The 18,516-nt window shown below is 49.0% G+C and overlaps 1 protein-coding gene across 1 annotated transcript; it reads left to right on the top strand.

The window, feature by feature from the left end:
• Window positions 1–5,415: 5,415 nt before the first annotated feature.
• SLC3A2 (solute carrier family 3 member 2) lies at window positions 5,416–14,359 on the top strand. The gene is made up of 9 exons (XM_055315092.1): window positions 5,416–6,045; window positions 6,426–6,599; window positions 7,505–7,599; window positions 10,984–11,052; window positions 11,159–11,217; window positions 11,378–11,558; window positions 11,673–11,816; window positions 13,146–13,229; window positions 13,342–14,359. The coding sequence occupies exons 1-9, from the start codon at window positions 5,613–5,615 to the stop codon at window positions 13,702–13,704; spliced, it is 1,602 nt and encodes a 533-aa protein (XP_055171067.1). The 5' UTR covers window positions 5,416–5,612; the 3' UTR covers window positions 13,705–14,359.
• Window positions 14,360–18,516: the final 4,157 nt, after the last annotated feature.

Genomic DNA, 18,516 nt, shown 5'->3' with positions numbered 1-18,516 from the left:
TTTTCCTGGTGGCCAGTCCCCATCCCAAAGCTGCCACAAAGAGTTGCCTTGTTGAAAGAAAAGACTTTCTTATTATCCAGGAATTCCAGGGGATTTAGGAGCTCAGTGTCAAGAACTCTGTCAAGAACAAAGGCTGTGCTGCACTCTCTCTGCTTTTAACTATATCTATCTTATACCATAAATAAAAACCAATTAAACATGGATTTAAAAAATAAACATAGATTAAAGGCTTAAATGTCAAAAACAAAACCTTACATTTTTTTAAAATTTTTATTTATTTATGATAGGCACACAGTGAGAGAGAGACAGGCAGAGGGAGAAGCAGGCTCCATGCACCGGGAGCCCGATGTGGGATTCAATCCCGGGTCTCCAGGATCGCACCCTGGGCCAAAGGCAGGCGCCAAACCGCTGTGCCACCCAGGGATCCCCCCAATCTTGGTTTCTAATACCATTCTCCAATAAAAGAAACCAGGGCTCCTTGGAGAAGTGGCTGATTCTAGGACTGGGGCCCTCGTTGCATACAAGGTAAGCCTGGACCATTTTGTAGTGCCAGGACAAAAGGAAATGCTAAAAAAAAGTATGTGTGTGTTTGGGCAGGGAAGGCAAGGGACAGGGGGAAGAGAAATGTTTTAAAGGAGCCAATTTGAAAGAGCTCATAGTGGCCAAAGCTGGCGCAATTTGAGGGAAAACCCCAATAATAAAGTATTGAATGTTTTTTTAAATTTTTATTTATTTATGATAGTCACACACAGAGAGAGAGAGAGAGGCAGAGACACAGGCAGAGGGAGAAGCAGGCTCCATGCACTGGAAGCCCGACGTGGGATTCAATCCCGGGTCTCCAGGATCACACCCCGGGCCAAAGGCAGGCGCCAAACCGCTGCGCCACCCAGGGATCCCTAAAGTATTGAATTCTAAACCAACATATAAAATAAATATCCATGAGTCCTTACTGACATGAATAAATGAGTAGTTTAAATAAATAAATGAAGGATTAAAATAAATTTAAATAAATAAATTTTAATGAATAATTCAAATAGATAGGTAGATAGATAGATATATGAGTGAGAAGAGACAAATCACCTGTTCAGTAATTCATGGAGATAGTTTTGCTCTCGCCCCAGGAGGCAGATATTAATGCCACATCTCGAGTGTTAATGCAGTTGGTAATTTTCTTCCAAAGAATGTGATGATGGAAAGTTTTGAAGGTCACGGGATGGGAAAATGAAGCTCCCCACCAGTATTGTATGACCACGATGGCAGAAGGAGCTGATGTTGGAGGACTTAGGTCAGCCTTTTAAGGCTAACTGAATAAATATCTGATGTCATCTATCCAAGAAAAATATGTTAAAAATGCTTCTCTGTCTCTTCCATGCATTGATCTGCTAGATCTCTAATGCTTCTCTCTTTTGATACTTGGTTGCATTAGAGAAAGGCTGGCTGTGGTATTGTTCATTTGTCTAATTTACCAGACACTTTTCAGTTGGTGTATTTCTCTTCTTCTAAAAGATGGCTTTGGTGGTATTTCCTTTATTCTTTCTGGCTTTCATAGTCCTTATTCTTCATGAAGACAACCGTGGTAGTTCTTTTCTTTAGCAGCCAGTGTCCCTTGTGCAGTATTTGTAACAACAACTTTTTTCTAACATTGGTTCTTCCAGTACCAGCTGCCAAGGGAGCCCCTTTGATTGGGGTGAACCTCCTCTGTTTTCATCACCACAGTGCTTTTTGACTTTCAAACACTCAGTTATTTAACTTCAGCCATCACCCAGTTTTCCAATGTCTGAACTCCCCAAGGCTAATGGATATTTTAGAAGTGGAGCCTGGATGCTTTGTTTCTGGGTCTTTGGAATAATGCCTTGGGCTCTGGGCAAAGTTGTAGAGTTTGTTGGAGCAGACAGTCTCCTGGAGAGTTTTGAACTCTCCCTCTGTCTTTGGAGATCCTTTTTGTACACATGGGGGAAAATAACTTCCCTATATTTTGGCTAAGATCAAGCATAGTTGGTGCTTGAACGACACGGATTCTTACTGCACAGATCCACTTATATGCAGATTAAAAATTTTTTTTATAAATACAGTACACTCAGTGTGGTTTCTCTTTCTTATAATTTTCTGAATAACATTTTCTTTTCTCTAGCTTTATTGTAAGAGAACAGGATATAATATGCATACCATACAAGCTGTGTTAATCAACTCTTTAAGTTATCAGTAAGGCTTCTGGTTTAATGGTAGGCTATTAATAGTTAAGTGTTCCGGGAGTCAAAAGTTACATGCAGATTTTTGGCTGCACCACTAATCCCTGCATTGTTTAAGGGTCAAACACAATACTCATTTTTTTGGGGAACATGTGACATGAATTTTTGCAACAGGGGTTTAGAAAGGAATGTTGTCTGTACAGTTAGCTCTCTGCATTTCAGGGCCCAACCCCCACTTGCCGACCTGAGTGTAAAGTCCTGAAGACGTGTAGCCTGATGTAGTCACTGGACCTTTGAACTGCCTTTTATCTTTGCTTTGTCCTGGCCTTCTCTTGAAGGCTGAATTCTTGACAAATGATAGACTCTGCAGTCCTATGGTAAATTTTTTTTTTAAAGATTTTATTTATTTATTCATGAGAGACAGAGAGAGAGGCAGAGACATAGGCAGATGGAGAAGCAGGCTCCCTGTGGGAGCCTGATGGAGAACTCCATCCCAGGACCCCGGGATCACGCTCTGAGCCAAAGGCAGCTGCTCAACCACTGAGCCACCCAGGTGCCCGTCCTACAGTAAATATTAAGTTTTTTATGTATCAAAAGACACTGAAAAAAAAAAAAAAAACCACTGAAGGATCTGAGGATCCCTAGCCACCTTGTGCATTCTTTCTGTCCTTCCCTATCTTCTCCTTCCCCTAGATTTATTCCTTTCATTTTGGTTGAACAGGTACAAGCCATGGTTTGTTTTCCTTTACTTTTATTTTTCTAAAGATTTTATTTTATTTTTTAAAGATTTTTATTTTATTTATTTATGAGAGACACACAGAGAGGCATCCCTTCCCTTTTTTTTCTAAAGATTTCATTTATTTTATTTTTTTAAAAGATTTTTATTTTATTTATTCATGAGAGACACAGAGATAGAGAAAGAGAGAGGCAGAGACACAGGCAGAGGGAGAAGCAGGCTCCATGCAGGGAGCCTGATGTGGGACTCGATCCCGGGTCTCCAGGATCAGGCCCTGGGCTAAAGGCAGCACTAAACCTCTGAGCCACCCGGGCTGCCCCTAAAGATTTTTTCAAGTAATCACTACACAGAACCTGAGGCTCGAACTCAACTTCGAGATCAAGAGTCATGGATTCAACCAGCCAGGTGCCCCTGTTTTGCTTATCTATGCTATTGTACAACGTTGTTTATTGTTATTGTACAATGTTGTTTCATTTTTATCCATTTATCTTCCTATGCTACTTTTGTTGTTTTTAAGGAGGGAAATATTTGGGTTTGACTGTGTAGTTTATCCACTCATTTTCCAAAAACTCATGGAGTGCCTACTTATGCTCCTTCTGTAAGTAGGCGGGCCTGTCAGCAAATAGCACGAGGCCTCTGCCAGTTGTCTTAAAGTGCAGACATTCAGAAAGGAAATGTAGTAAATAAACAGTATGTGTTGTAGCAGAGGTAAATGGAAAAGTGTTCTTTTGGAGAAGTTGAGAAAAGCTGTAATCTGAGCTAGGTATTGAATGGAATGTGAGCTTCTAAGGTCAAGTGGTAGAACAGGGAGGGAAAACATGGAATGGCAAGTACAAAGATGAAGAGGCCTGACAAAGCTGCATGTGCTGTGAGACTGGCAGGTGTTCGAAAGCTGATGTCACTGAGGGAGGCAGGGGTAGTCTTTGTGGAAGGCGTGTGTGGGGGTGATAACCTTGGGGAGGTCAGTTGCTAGCTTCTTCACGCAGAAGGAATTGGCTTCATCTTTCTGGAAACATGGGGGGGCTGTAATGTTCCCTGGGGTGTTATGTTGGACCATCTCAAGGAGAGCTTCTGACCCTCCGTCTCAACCGTGAGCTTTTTCCCCTTGGGAATAAAGTCTGTTCAGAGCCTCTGGTTGGTGCTTATCTGGCATGCTCAGGGCACCTTGGATTCACTATCATCTTTGCACACCCCTCTGACCTCTACCCATTACCCCCTGGCCTGCCTCCCTCTAGGAATTGGTTCTGGCTTTCCTAGGGTGGAAGTGGGGTATGGGCTTTGGTATGCAGAAGGGGAATGGCAGAAGATGAGCCTTTTCACACCCTTGGGTCTCCTTTGGCTCCCCTTTCTGTCTGCTGTTTTTTCAGATCTTGGCTTCTGCTTTTTTCCAACTACACAGCTATCTTGGCTTCTAGCCCAGGTGGGAGAAGGAGAAAGAACTATTTTCCTTCACTTCCTCTCTGAAAAATAGCCTGGCTGGCACTGGTAAGGAACAAGAAGTTCCTGAGTGAGTGTGTGTGCCTCCCATGGTATCAGTGTCTAGCAGTCCCTGCTATGAACCTGTCTCTTGCCCCACTTACTCTCCATCCCAGGATCTCTTTGGAGGTTAGGGGGTCTTCAGGGCCTCTGCAGCTGCCTCCAAGGTTTAGCATAGTGAAGTGATGGTGGGTGTGGGTGGGGAAGGTAACCCTGGCACCCTGGGGAGGTTGGGCTAATATGTGGGAAGCCCTGCAAAGTGGGGGAAAGTCTGGTCTGTTGTAGGAAAATGGTGGATGCCTCTAACTGAAGCCCAACCTTGGAATATTTGCTACGGGCCTGAGGTTGCCCATCAGGCTTCTACAGATCTGGATGTCGGATTCCTAGCGGCCCCGACATCCTGGCGCCAAAAACTGTGGGTGGGGTAGGGCGAGGGAGTGTCAGCTTCTACTCTCCTGTCCGAACAGGTTCATTTTAAAAACATCTCGGGGAAGACTGGGTTAGAGTTGATTCAGTCTAGTTAATAAAGCAAAGTATTGTGGTGGGCGCTCGAGTTGCTACGTGATGAAATTATCTGAACTGGACTCAAGAGTAGTCTTGAAGGACCAGTGGGAGCAAGCCCTGCGGGAAGCGTTGGTCGAGCGCCAAGTCCCAGAGGCTTGGGGAGACAAGGCTAGATCGGGGAAAGAGGGGGAGCTGAGTTTAGCTGGCTCAGTGGCCGTGCGAAGTTGGAACGGCCACGCGGTGGCTTGAGCCCAGGGCCCGGGGCAAACGGAGGACGGGGTGCGCCGGGAGGGGCTCCGTCCCCTTCCCGGGGCGGGACAGATCAGGCTCCCTCCACCTGAAGGTGGCGCGGTGCTCAGCCTCTGGGCGTCCCACTACTGGAAGGAACTTTAGGGGCAAACAGGTGGAGAGGAGGAGCTGGAGGCCGCCGCGGCGACAGCGCGCCGGCGCCACCATCCCCTCTGCCGCCCACGGGTGCAGCACACCAAGGGCAGTCCGGGCGGTTCCCCTTTAAGAGGCGGGGCGGGGGGCGGGGCTCCCCGCTCCTCCCCGGAGGCGACCGGGTCCCGCCGCCGAGTAGCCGCGGTCGCTGAAGCCGCGCGGGGTGGCGCAGTCGAGCGAGGCCGAGCTGACGCCGAGAGGGCCGAGCAGGAGTCCAGCCCCCAGTTGACCGCAGGCCGCCTTGCGCCGCCGGTTCCGCAGGCACCATGAGCCAGGACACCGAGGTGGACTTGAAGGAGGTGGAGCTGAACGAGCTGGAGCCCGAGAAGCAGCCGATGAACGCGGCGTCCGGGGCGGCCATGGCGGTGGTCGTGGCCGGCGGCGCCGAGAAGAACGGTCTGGTGAAGCTCAAGGTGGCCGACGACGAGGCGGAGGCCGCGGCCGCGGCCAAGTTCACCGGCCTGTCCAAAGAGGAGCTGCTGAAGGTGGCGGGCAGCCCCGGCTGGGTGCGCACCCGCTGGGCGCTGCTGCTGCTCTTCTGGCTCGGCTGGCTCGGCATGCTGGCGGGCGCCGTGGTCATCATCGTGCGGGCCCCGCGCTGCCGCGAGCTGCCCGCGCAGAGCTGGTGGCACAAGGGTGCCCTCTACCGCGTCGGCGACCTTCAGGCCTTCCAGGGCCCCCGGGGGGGGGGCCTAGTGGGTGAGTTTGTGCGCGCCCCTGGTGTAACGGGCCTGTGCCCAGATTGACTCAGAGGCTTCCGCATGCTCCCCGCCCCCGTTTTCGTCCGCGCACCCTGGGCCGTCGCTTCCCCTTCTATTCTTTGAAGAAAACCGCTCCTCCTCCCTCTTGCACCAGGCGAGCTGACTCAGCGTCCTCCCTCACTCCTGCGGCGGGCGCCGGAAGCCGGTAGCTGACGTTTCTGAAGTAATGTGCAAGGGATCTTACATCAGCTCTTCTGAGTCTCGTGCTCCCAGCTCACCCTCGACCCCACACTTAGTTCCGGGGGGGGGTGGGGGAGAATAGGGGAGATCTGGGGTCTCTCCGGGGGGTTTCACTTTAACCCTGCCTTCCCGTTTCAGGCCTAAAGGGGCATCTGGATTACCTGAGCACTCTGAAGGTGAAGGGCTTTGTGCTGGGCCCAATTCACAGGAACCAGAAGGATGACCTGTCTGGGACCAACTTGGAACAGATCGACCCCACTTTCGGCTCCAAGGAAGATTTTGACAATCTCTTGCAGTCGGCCAAGAAAAAGAGTGGGTGTCTTGGAGTTGTCAGAGAAGCAGCTGAGAAGGGCTTGGCCTTTTGGCCACGGGAAAGACAGGATAGGATTTTTGTTTGGTTTACCCCTGACTGGCTCTGAGTTTTCCTGAGGCAGGTACAGGGGAGGTTTCTTAGGCTTCAGCCTAAAATGAGCTTGTTGAGTGGTTCAGAGATTTTCTACTTGCTGTGTGTCCAGTCATTTAACTTCTGGGCTTTGGTGCCCTTACTTGCAAAATGTGGGCACCACATTTCCTCAGTGATCTTTTTTATTTATTAAAAATAAAATTTATTTTTATTTAAATACTTATTTATTTATTCATAGAGAGGGAGAGACACAGGCAGAGGGAGAAGCAGGCTCCATGCTGGGAGCCCGATTCCAGGATCACACCCTGGGCTGCAGGCGGCGCCAAACCGCTGTGCCACCAGGGCTGCCCTAAAATTTTTTTTTAAATAGGCTCTACTGCCCAGCGTGGGACTTGAACCCATGACCCTGAGATCAAAACTCAGATGCTTTACTGACTGAGCCAGCCAGCAGCCAGTCAGTGTTTTTTTTTTTTTTTTTAAGATTTTATTCATTTATTCATGAGAGACACAGAGAAAGAGAGAGGCAGGGACACAGGCAGAGGGAGAGGCAGGCTCCATGCAGGGAGTCCAATGCAGGACTGGATCCCAGGAATCCAGGATCATGACCTGAGCTGAAGGCAGACACTTAACCACCGAGCCATCCAGGCGCCCCATTTTTTTGTTTCCTCATGGAAGATCTTAAGCCGGGTTCAAATCTAAGTTTTGTGCCACATAATACATAGGGAATGGTCTACCGCCTTGTGTTTGTTGATTTTTTTCCTTTTCCTTCACTCCAAAGTCTTTTTCATGACTACCTTTTCCTCCATTGTTCCAGGCATCCGGGTCATTCTGGACCTCACTCCCAACTACAGGGGCCAGGACTCATGGTTCCTCCCCACAGAGATTGACGCTGTGGCTGCCAAGATGAAGGTGAGTGTGTTGGTGCTGACAGCAGGTGGGAGCTTGATGCTGGGGCTGTGTTGATCCTGCTGGCAAGCCCCATAAATCCAGCCTGGCTCTAGCTGAGGGGTTTCTTTTTCTTTTTTCTTTTTTTTTTTTTTAATATTTTATTTATTTATTCGTGAGAGACACACAGAGACAGAGACACAGGCAGAGGGAGGGAGAAGCAGGCCCCATGCAGGGAGCCAGACGTGGGACTTGATCCCAGGTCTCCAAGATCATGTCCAGGGCTGAAGGTGGCAAGAAACCTTCAGCTAAACCCTCTGAGCCTCCTGGGCTGCCCCGCTGAGGGGTTTCTTGCTCCTGGGAACCAAACTGGCTCACTTCTCCCACAGGCAGGAGGGTAGGCCAACAGGGCAATCTGCCTTTGCTTGTTCCTTTTCTGGCCACGTATTTATCTTGTTTCCTTGATTCTGATGGTAACAGTGCCAGGAAAGAAACTTCTCAGATGTTACTCTGGGTTTGATTTTCCTTCCTTTTGGGAGAGGAAGCCATTTCTCTGTGGGACTCCTGTTCTGTCTGGTTTCCCAGTTCTTGTTTGATGTGTTTTGGAGTGGAGCCCAGTCTGAAATTGTAAGCATTGTGGTCTTATGTGTGCAGGACAATGCCAAGTACTTTGTATGTATTCTCAATTTCTCTGTGACCACACAAGGTCCCTGTCACCTCTCATCTGTAAACGAAGAAGCTAAGGTTCAGAGGAGCTTGTTGTGCTTAGGACTTGAGGTCTCAAGTAATCTCATTTTGGTAATTTGCCTTCACTGAATGAAGGTATAGGTGCAAAGAGGGCAGGCTGGGAATGGGACTTTGTCATCCAAGCTCCTAATGGGATATTGGGTCCTGGGATATTGACAAGTTCAGCAGGGATAGAATAAAAATGAAGCAGATCTAGACTCTTTGCTGGCCCCCGTGATACTGAAATATAATTCTTTTTTTTTTAAGATTTATTTATTTATTTATCTATCTATCTATTTATTTATTTATTTATGATAGACACAGACACACACACACACAGAGAGAGAGAGGCAGAGACACAGGCAGAGGGAGAAGCAGGCTCCATGCCAGGAGCCCGATGTGGGACTCGATCCCGGGACTCCAGGATCCTGCCCTGGGCCAAAGGCAGGTGCCAAACCGCTGAGCCACCCAGGGATCCTCCTGAAATAGAATTCTTTACTCCTTAAATTTCTATAGGACTCTTGGGGTCATCTAGTTCAGCTCTTTAAAAGTTATTGATAGGGGGATGCCTGGGTGGCTCAGAGGTTGGGTGCCTGCCTTCGGTTCAGGTCGTGATCCCGGAATCCGGGATCAGGTCCCGCATCAGGCTCCCTGTGGGGAGCCTGCTTCTCCCTCTGCCTGCGTCTCTGCATCTCTCTCTCTCTCATTCTGTCTCTTGTGAATAAATAAAAAAATCTTTTTTTTTTAGATTTTTTAAAAAAATTATTTATTCATGACAAACAGAGAGAGAGGCAGAGACACAGGCAGAGGGAGAGGGAGAGAAGCAGGCTCCATGCAGGGAGCCCCACGTGGGACTCGATTCCGGGTCTCCAGGATCACACCCTGGGCTGAAGGCAGCGCCAAACCACTGGGCCACTGGGGCTGCCCAATAAATTAATCTTAGGAAAAAAAAAAAGTTATTGATAGGAAGGGTGCCTGGCTGGCCCCGTCGTTAGAGCATGTGACTCCTTTTTTTTTTTTTTTAAGATTTTATTTATTCATGAGAGACACAGAGAGAAGGCAGAGACATAGGCAGAGGGACAAGCTGGCTCCTCATAGGGAGCTCGATGCGGAGACTCTATCCTTGGACCCTGGGATCATGCCCCAAGCCAAAGGCAGAGGCTCATCCGCTGAGCCATTCAGGCGTCCTAGAGTCTTGATCTCAGGGTCGTGAATTCGAGCCCCACATTGGCAGTAGAGCTGACTTAAAAAATTCCTTAAATTAAAAAATTACTTAAAAAAATAAAGTCTCGGGCTCCCTGGGTGGCTCAGCGGTTTGGTGCCTGCCTTTGGCTCAGGGCATGATCCTGGAGTCCTGGGATCGAGTCCCATATCGGGCTCCCTGCATGGAGCCTGTGTCTCCCTCTGCCTATGTTTCTGCCCCCATCCCCCGTGTCTCTCATGAATAAACAAATAAAATCTTAAAAAAAAATAAAGTCTCTTAAAAGTTATTGATGAAGGAATGTTTCAGACAGTATGGCATGAGGACTAGTAGCCTCAGATGAAAATGGAGATGAGAAGAGAGAGCACAGGGACCCGAGAGAAAGGGGACAGGGCTGTGGAGGTGGGCCCCAATGTTCTGCCTTCATCAATGCCCTCACTTCAGGCCTGGCCCTGTGCTGCAGAGCTGACTCCTCTTTTCAGATCTTCATCAAGACTGCCCTGGGGCTGTGCTTTGAATTTCACTCTTTCCTCTTGGACCTTGCTCTCACTCCTACCCTCCCCAGGCCTCAGGACACTGGGAGAGAAATATGGACATTTGTCTTGGGATCTTGGCTTGCATTCCCTGTGTCTGCTGCTCTCTGACTGTGGTTGTGGGCTTGCTTCCTTGCTCCTCTGAGAGTGCTTTGTCATTTCTGAAATGAGTATATAAGCATTCCACACATGCTAAGGGTTATTTTATTTATTTATTTATTTTTAAAGATTTTATTTATTTATTATTCATGACAGAAACAGAGAGAGAGAGGCAGAGACACAGGCAGAGGGAGAAGCCTCCCCTGCAGGGAGCCTGATGTGGGACTCGATCCCAGGTCTCTAGGATCAGGCCCTGGGCTGAAGGCAGCACTAAACCGCTGAGCCACCTGGGCTGCCTGGGTTTTTTTTTTTTTTTTAATTAAAATTTTTTAAAAAAGATTTATTCATGAGAGATACAGAGAGAGCAAGACAGAGACACAGGCAGAGGGAAAAGCAAGCTCCAAGCAAGGGAGCCTGATGTGGGGCTCAGTCCTGGGACCGCGGGATCACTACCCGAGCCGAAGGCAGATGCTCAACCGCTGAAACGCCCAGGCGTCGCCACACATGCTTAGGGTTAAATGAAGTTACTTTTGTGAATGTACCTTTTCTCTTGGGCCTTTTCTATAGGAGTCCAAAGGTGAAGCCGTGTGATTTGCCCTGGGGTGGAACAGAGAAGTGAAATGCTGTACTGTTAAGAATCAGTGATAGTTCAAAAAGGGAGGGAACCGAAGGCTCAAGCTTTATGATAGAGGTGGTTAAGTGAGGCTGAGGCTGGTCAAGGCAAGTGACTCTCCCAAGGTCATGGAGAAGTGCATGGTGGTCATGGTTTGACATGGGCTGGATTTTGTATGCTTTTGCATCTGAGTGTTGATACCTTTTGTCTGTTTTCTTTTGCCCCCTTCCTTGTAGTTTGCTCTGAGTTTTTGGCTGCGGGCTGGTGTGGATGGGTTCCAGGTTCGGAACGTGGAGAATCTGACGGTAAGTCCCTTTTCCCTGTGAGAGGCAGAGCCTGGGTCAGAGCAGAGGGACTTTCCAGGGCTTGGTAGTGTTTGCTCCTCCTTGACTCTGCTTTTTTTCCTTCTAGGATGCATCTTTGTTCTTGGCTGAATGGCAGAACGTCACCAAGAGCTTCAGTGAAGATAGGTAGGTGCCAGACCTCCCCTGCCAACTCAGCTTCCCCATGGAACTCCTCAGCTGAGTGCTAGGCCCCAGGAATGGGGGGATCCCTAGTCCAAGAACCTTCTTCACCTTCTTTCTTTTCTTGCTCTTTACAAACTTTGTACTATTCTCTTGCTCTGTGCAGGCTCTTGATTGCGGGGACTGAGTCCTCTGACCTTCAGCAGATCCTGAGCCTACTTGGCTCCACCAAAGACCTGTTGTTGACTAGCTCATACTTGTCGAGCCCTGATATCACTGGGAGGCATACAGAATTCCTAGTGACCCAGTATTTGAATGCCACTGACAATCGCTGGTGCAGCTGGAGTGTGAGTACATAGTGTGGAGTAGAAGGCGCAGAAGGAGGCCTTTTAGAGGAAGGGGTGTTCACGGATGGAGGCAGAGGTGGGCTTCGGGGCTCACCAGTGCATCCATTCCTGCAGTTGTCTCAGGCGGGATTCCTGACTTCCTTCGTGCCGGCTCATCTCCTCCGCCTCTACCAACTGCTCCTCTTCACCCTGCCCGGAACCCCAGTTTTCAGCTATGGAGACGAGATTGGCTTGGAGGCAGCTGCCCTGCCTGGCCAGGTATGGCTTGCTACCTCCCCAGTGTGATGGGGGAGGCTGTGTTCATCTATCTCAATGGTTGTGTGGATGACTGCAGGCAGATGTGAGCCTCACGGGGAGCTGCATTTGATTCCTGGTCAGCCACCTAGTTGGTCACTGTGTGGCCTCGGCAAGTCATTTCACTGCCATAGCCTTGATCATCTCTTCTGGGTTATTGCATTTCTTGTGGGGAAGTTGGGATTCAATGAGAGCATATATATATTTTTAAAGATTTTATTTATTTATTCATGAAGACACAGAGAGGCAGAGACACAGTCAGAGGGGGGAGAAGCAGGCCCCATGCAGGGAGCCTAATGTGGGACTTGATTCCGGGACTCTAGGATCATGTCTTAGGGCCGAAAGCAGGCACCAAACCCCTGAGCCACCCAGGTATCCCGAGAGCATATTTTTTAAATGCAGTGCCTGAACATGTGGTAGGTGTTCAGTATGGGAGCCATCATTCATTCATTCATTGATGCATTCAAGGGGACTCTACGTCCTCCACAACTCATAGTTGAGTGGAGGACCCATATGAGTACGAGAAATGCACGGTAGCCCCTGCCATGATCAATAAGAGCATGAAGGCACTCATTTAGCTTTAGCCACAAGCTTGGACACCCAAGCTGGTATTTATAGAACTGGTCATTTAATTAATCCATAGTTTGATGGAGTAAATCCTAAATGCCACGCACAGAGGATACAGCAGTACACAGAAGGACTGAAGGTGGTGAAATTAGATAATAAAATAGAATAAAGGTGCCCAGTGCTGTTCAGTGCCATGCAGAAGAGAATAGGGCCAGGGGCCTAGAGAACATGGAGTGGGGCAACCTGGGTGGCTCAGCAGTTTAGTGACGCCTTTAGCCCGGGGTGTGATCCTGGAGACCTGGGATCGAGTCCCATGTCAGGCTCCTTGTATGGACACTGTTTCTCCCTCTACCTGTGTCTCTGCCTCTCTGTGTCTCATGAATAAATACATAAAATCTTTAAAAAAAAAGAAAAAAAAAGAAAAGAAAAACATGGAGTGGGGGGATGTTTTCCATCGAGTGGCCACAGAGGATCTGGTGAGACAACTGAGCAAAGAGACCAGAGGGCAGTGAGGGAGCCAGCTTGTGGCTGTCTGCAAGAGCCCTCCAGGCTGAGGGCACAGTGTGGGCAGGGACGGAGGCAGGAGCCTGCTTTGCTTGTCCAGCAGAAATTAGGCCAGAGTGGGGATTGGGGGCATGGGGGAGGCTCTGCATGGGTGAGGCTGGAAACAGGAGGAGGGAGTGCAGGCCCAGGCCTTTTCCAAGTCCTGTTTTCCCTGTTTTTCAGCCTGCGCAGGCTCCGTTCATGCTCTGGGATGAATCCAGCTTCCCCAACGCCTCAGGACCTGGAAGTAGCAACATGAGTGTGAAGGTAAGGGTTTTGAACGGGCTAGGCCTGCTCAGCAGAGGGTGGGCAGGTGCCTTGTAGGAGTTTGTGCCCAGGGGTGTCTTTTATCTTTTCTTGCTATCTTGATCATTTGCAGAGCCAGAATGAAGACCCACGTTCCCTCCTTTCCCTGTTCCGGAGGCTGAGTGATCAGCGAGGCAAGGAACGCTCCCTACTGCACGGAGATTTCCATGCACTCTCTTCGGGGCCTGACATCTTCGCCTACATCCGCCAGTGGGACCAGAATGAGCGTTTCCTGATAGTGCTCAACTTTGGGGATGTAGGCCAGCCTGCCAAGTTGGGGGTTTCGGGTCTGCCGGCCGCAGCCAGCCTACCAGCCAAAGTCAACCTGCTGCTCAGCACCCATCTGGGCCATGAGGAGGATGCTTCTCTTGAGCTAGAGCATCTAAACCTGGAGCCCCATGAGGGCCTGTTGCTCCGCTTTCCCTACGTGGCCTGACAGGACACACTATTCCTCCCTTCCTCTGGCCTTTTGGGTCCTGGTTTCTTTTCTTTTCTTTTCTTTTCTTTTCTTTTCTTTTCTTTTCTTTTCTTTTCTTTTCTTTTCTTTCTTTTCTTTTCTTTCTTTTCTTTTCTTTCTTTTTTTTCTTTTCTTTTCTTTCTTTTTTCTTTCTTTTCTTTCTTTTTTCTTTTCTTTTTTTCTTCTTCCTTTCCTTTCCTTTCCTTTCCTTTCCTTTCCTTTCCTTTCCTTTCCTTTCCTTTCCTTTCCTTTCCTTTCCTTTCCTTTCCTTTCCTTTCCTTTCCTTTCCTTTCCTTTCCTTTCCTTTCCTTTCCTTTCCTTTCCTTTCCTTCCTCCCTCCCTCCCTCCCTCCCTTCCTCTTCTGTCACAGATTACAGATGAAACCCCAGATAAGGTATATTCTGGCTTCAAATAAAAGTCACTCCTGGGGAACCCTGGGTGGTGGCTCAGCGGTTTAGCCCTGCCTTCTGCCCAGGGCACAATCCTGGAGACCGGGATTGGATCCTACGTTGGGCTCCCGGCATGGAGCCTGCTTCTCCCTCTGCCTGTGTCTCTGCCTCTCTCTCTCTCTCTCTCTCTCTCTCTCTCTCTCTCTTTCTCTCATGAATAAATAAAATGTTAAAAAAAAAAAAAGTCACTCCTGCCTTGAGTTCCCTCCACCTGTCAGGGCAGGATCTCCTCCCCACAAAGAATCGACTGTGTGCTCAGTGTGTGCCAGAAATCGGTTTAGGTCCCAGGGTTACAGGAGGGAACAAAGTACAGCATCTCTCTGTCCTTGGGGCTTATGGTGCAGTGAGGAGGTGGGGGAGAAATAAAGTGAATACAATTCAGAGTGCTGGGTTATAGTGATAGTGTGCCAAGGGGAAAAAAGTCAAGCAGGAAGAGAGGGAGGGGCTTGGGGCAGAGGGAGCTTGAGGAGGAAGGAGAGGAGGCCTCAGCCAGGAGGTGACATCTGAATGAAAGGCCCTCCAAAGGAGGGGGTTAGCTTGCCAGGCACCCCTCTCTAGGGCCCTATGGCAGGGGCCTGCCTTGCTTGAGAGTGAGGGGGGTGAGGGGCGATGAGTTCTGGTTGGTAGGGGTTGAACAGATCACAAAGGCCCAAGTAAGGTGGTCACATTGAAGGGTGCAAAGAATTTGGCAGAGGGCATGGGACCCACAAGACTGACTTCATTTCAGACACCAGTTGCAAGTTCCGGGTCTGCAGAACCACCCTCAGTGGGTAATTTGCTAGAATAACTTATAGAATTCAGGAAAGCAGTAAGATGACGGTGTTTTAATATCTGGAAGGATGTGTGTTCAGCCAAAAGACAGGTTGCATAGGGGTGGAATGGGTGGGCAGGGGGAATGAGAAGAGGTGTTCCAAGAGTGAAGCTTCCTAAGGATTGTTCTCTCCCAGTGGAACCCTCGACTTGAGACCTCCTCCTGGTTTGTGACACAGTGTGGCCAAGCAGGGAAGTTCACCTGAGCTGTGGGGTCCAGGTTTCTGGGGGATTACTCACAATCTTGGATGCGGCTGACTCGGTCTCTACCTCCCCCGACCTCTGGGCCCAGAGGTCATGTGTCCCAAAGCACTTGTAAATCACATCGTCAGACCGACAGATGTCTGAAATCCCCAGACATTCCCGTCAGGACATTCCAGGGGCATAGAGATCCCCTCCAGGGAACCAAGGGTAAAGGTCAGATGTTGGGTAAGATTAGCTTCTCTGCACAGGGTCTGAGGAAGTGGGATGGGAATTGGGAGAGTTTTGAGCTGTGAGCGTGGTCTGAAGTTGTTTTTCCGCTGACTCACTGACCGTCCTGCTAGCAGGGAGGCCGATTAGGGTGGTTGTTACAGCTGCAGCTTTTGTAGACTTCCCAGGATAGCCTCTGGAGGTGCTAAGTGCATTTACTTTGTGGGGAGACCCGCAGGATTTTCCGTTGGATCTTTCTACCATAGTTTTGATTCTTAGCCTGGACTCCCACACAGCCTTTGGGATTAAGTCCCGCCCTTCTAGCTTTCTTAGGTAAAAGAGCACTATGCCTGCAGGATGGGACTTGGGTTGGGCCTGGGCCTCGAAGGTGGTCCTGGTATGGGGGGAACAGGGCAGGAGATTAGAGGCCCCAATTAAGGCCCAGTCCATGCTTGCTCTCTGGTTTCCCTTGCCCTGCACCTGCGCCAAGGGCTGTGAGGGCATGCACTCTGGTGCCAGGGCACAGTTCCTGTGAAGACATTTGGCAGCCAGCCAGCTGGGCCTTAGCTCTTTCTGCCTTGCACTGCCCTTCTCTCTCCTACTAGCACTTCTGAGACCTGTCCCTTGTCTGATTTGGGCCTCTCCTCTTCCTGAGGCTCCTCACCCTCAGGTTCTTTCCTGGGGTGCCAGCTCCAGCCCCCCTTCTTTTCTCCTTTGCTTTGCCCCTGGCCTCCCCTCTGACCCAGTTGGTATCATGGTGTCACTGCAGATGGAGCCTCTTCCTCATTTTCTGCTTTGTAATTTACTGTTAACTTTCACTTTTAATTTTTATTTTTTAAAGATTTTATTTATTTATTCATGAGAGACACAGATAGAGGCAGAGACACAGGCAGAGGGAGAAGCAGGCTCCTTGCCCGGAAACCCGACGCGGGACTCCATCCGGGTCTTCAGGATCACACCCTGGGCTGAAGGTGGCGCTAAACCGCCGAGCCAACTGGGCGCCCTAACTTTTTTTCCGGGTTCACAGCAGGGTGCTGATTAAGCCTTGGGGGGGGGTCCCCAGATATAGAAGAGTCAGGATGATTATAAAGTTTTGGCTGGAGCAGCTGGAAGACTGGAGGTGCCTTTGCTGAGGTGGGGAAGACTGCTGGAGGAAAACATTTATTTTTTACAAATATAAAATTTGCCACGTTACCTGTTTTTAGGTGTACAGTTCAGTGGCATTAAGTATATTCACACTGTGGTCCCACCAGCACCAGTGTCCACCTCCAAAACTTCTCCATCATGCTGAATGGAGACTGCCCATTAAACATAGCTCTGTTCCTCCATATTTGTTTTTAAATTCTTTTTATTTTATTTTATTTTTTTATTTTTAAAGATTTATTTATTCATGAGAGACCAGAGAGAGAGGCAGAGACATAGGCAGAGGGAGAGCAGGCTCCCTGTGGGGAACCTGATGCAGGACTCCCAGGACCCCAGGATCACGATGAGTCAAAGGCAGTTAAACCACTGAGCCACCCAGGTGCCTCTAAATTTTTTTTTCTTTAAGAGATTTTATTTATTTGAGAGACCAAGAGGGCCAGCATACAGAGCAGGGGAGGGGAGGGGCAGAGGAGAGGGAGAATCAGACTCTCCCCTGAGCAGGGAGCTTGATACAGGGCTTGATTCCAGGATCCTGAGATCATGACCTAGGCTGAAGGCAGACACTTAACCCACTGAACCACCTGCGCACCCTCCATATTTGTTTTTTTTTTTAAATTTTTATTTATTTATTTTTAAGATTTTATTCATGAGACACACACACACACACACAGAGAGAGAGAGAGAGAGAGAGTCAGAGACACAGGCAGAGGGAGAAGCAGGCTGCATGCAGGGAGCCCACTTGGGACTCGATCCTGGGTCTCCAGGATCACGCCCTGGGCCGAAGGCGGCGCGAAACTACTGAGCCACCCAGGCTGGCTGCCATATTTGTATGAAGACACCGAAGCTCCCAAAGATACTGGGGTAATTCCTGGTAATGCCTAGACCTCTGTGCCCTGGGGAACACATGAGATCAGGGAATGGGGCTCCGAATCCACAAGAGCTGTACTGTGGAGGGCCTCACATTCCCTTCCCATGTCAAAGGAGGAAGAGAGTGCAGAGGCAGATACAGGCTGAAGCTGTCTCATTAGCCACCACAACTACCCTGTGAAGGAGGAATTCACAGACATTATCTTAGTTGAGGCAGGGGGTCAGAATGCCTCTCCGGAGGGCCATTTAAGCTGACAGCAGGACTCAAAGCAGAGGGAGACAGAAGCAATGGCTTCTACGGGAAACATTCCTCTGCTGTTCCTTCATTCACTGACCTAGTTTTTTTGAATTATTGCTTCATGCCTGGCATCATCTCCATCTTTTTGGATTTGGGGTAAACAGGACCCTGCCCTCACTTGCTTCCAGCCTCCAAAGGACCAAATGCTTGGGACTTTAAGGCCTGGAGGCCATCTCTTAAAGGGTTAAGGGCACTTTTAAGTGAGATCATTGGTTTAAGGAAACTTCACTTTTTGTTTCTTTGAAGTGATGTACCTTTGAGGACTGTGTGGGTCTTGTTTACAGAGGAGGCCAGGGAGGGCTCAGAAGTAAAAGGCCCCTCTCAGGCAGCAGTGAGTTGGGCTTTGTGGAGTACAGAGGAAGAGTTTAACCCAGGGAGGATCAGGAAAATCTTGGGAGTCTTCATCTGAGCTGAGACAGAGGCGCCAGTGAGCAGTCCTATGACACAGGCCTGGGTCACCAGCATCGAGGCGACTTTATGTATAGCCATTTAGTTGAGACAGCACAGTGAATGCGAGGCCCATGCACGGTGTTGGCCAGTTCTGAAGTCATGAGAACCAGCCAGAGGCTGAAGCACAAAGGGCTTTAATAGTCATATTCAAGTTGTCTATACCTTGCCCCGTATGAAGATTCTCAGCCTGGTTATGCAGAATCCTCTGGAAAAATCTCTTATATTCAATATCCACTGAATTGCAATCTCCAAGGGGCTGAGCCTGGGAGTTGATTTTTATTTTTAAATTAAATTAAATTAAATATTTACTTATTATTTTAAAAAATGATTTTATTTTATTTATTCATGAGAGACACACAGAGA

This window comes from Nyctereutes procyonoides, unplaced genomic scaffold (assembly GCF_905146905.1).
Source record: "Nyctereutes procyonoides isolate TBG_1078 unplaced genomic scaffold, NYPRO_anot_genome, whole genome shotgun sequence".
Taxonomy (NCBI): Eukaryota; Metazoa; Chordata; class Mammalia; order Carnivora; family Canidae; genus Nyctereutes; species Nyctereutes procyonoides.
Note: the sequence above shows the minus strand (reverse complement) of the source record. Positions and strands in the feature narration are given on the sequence as shown.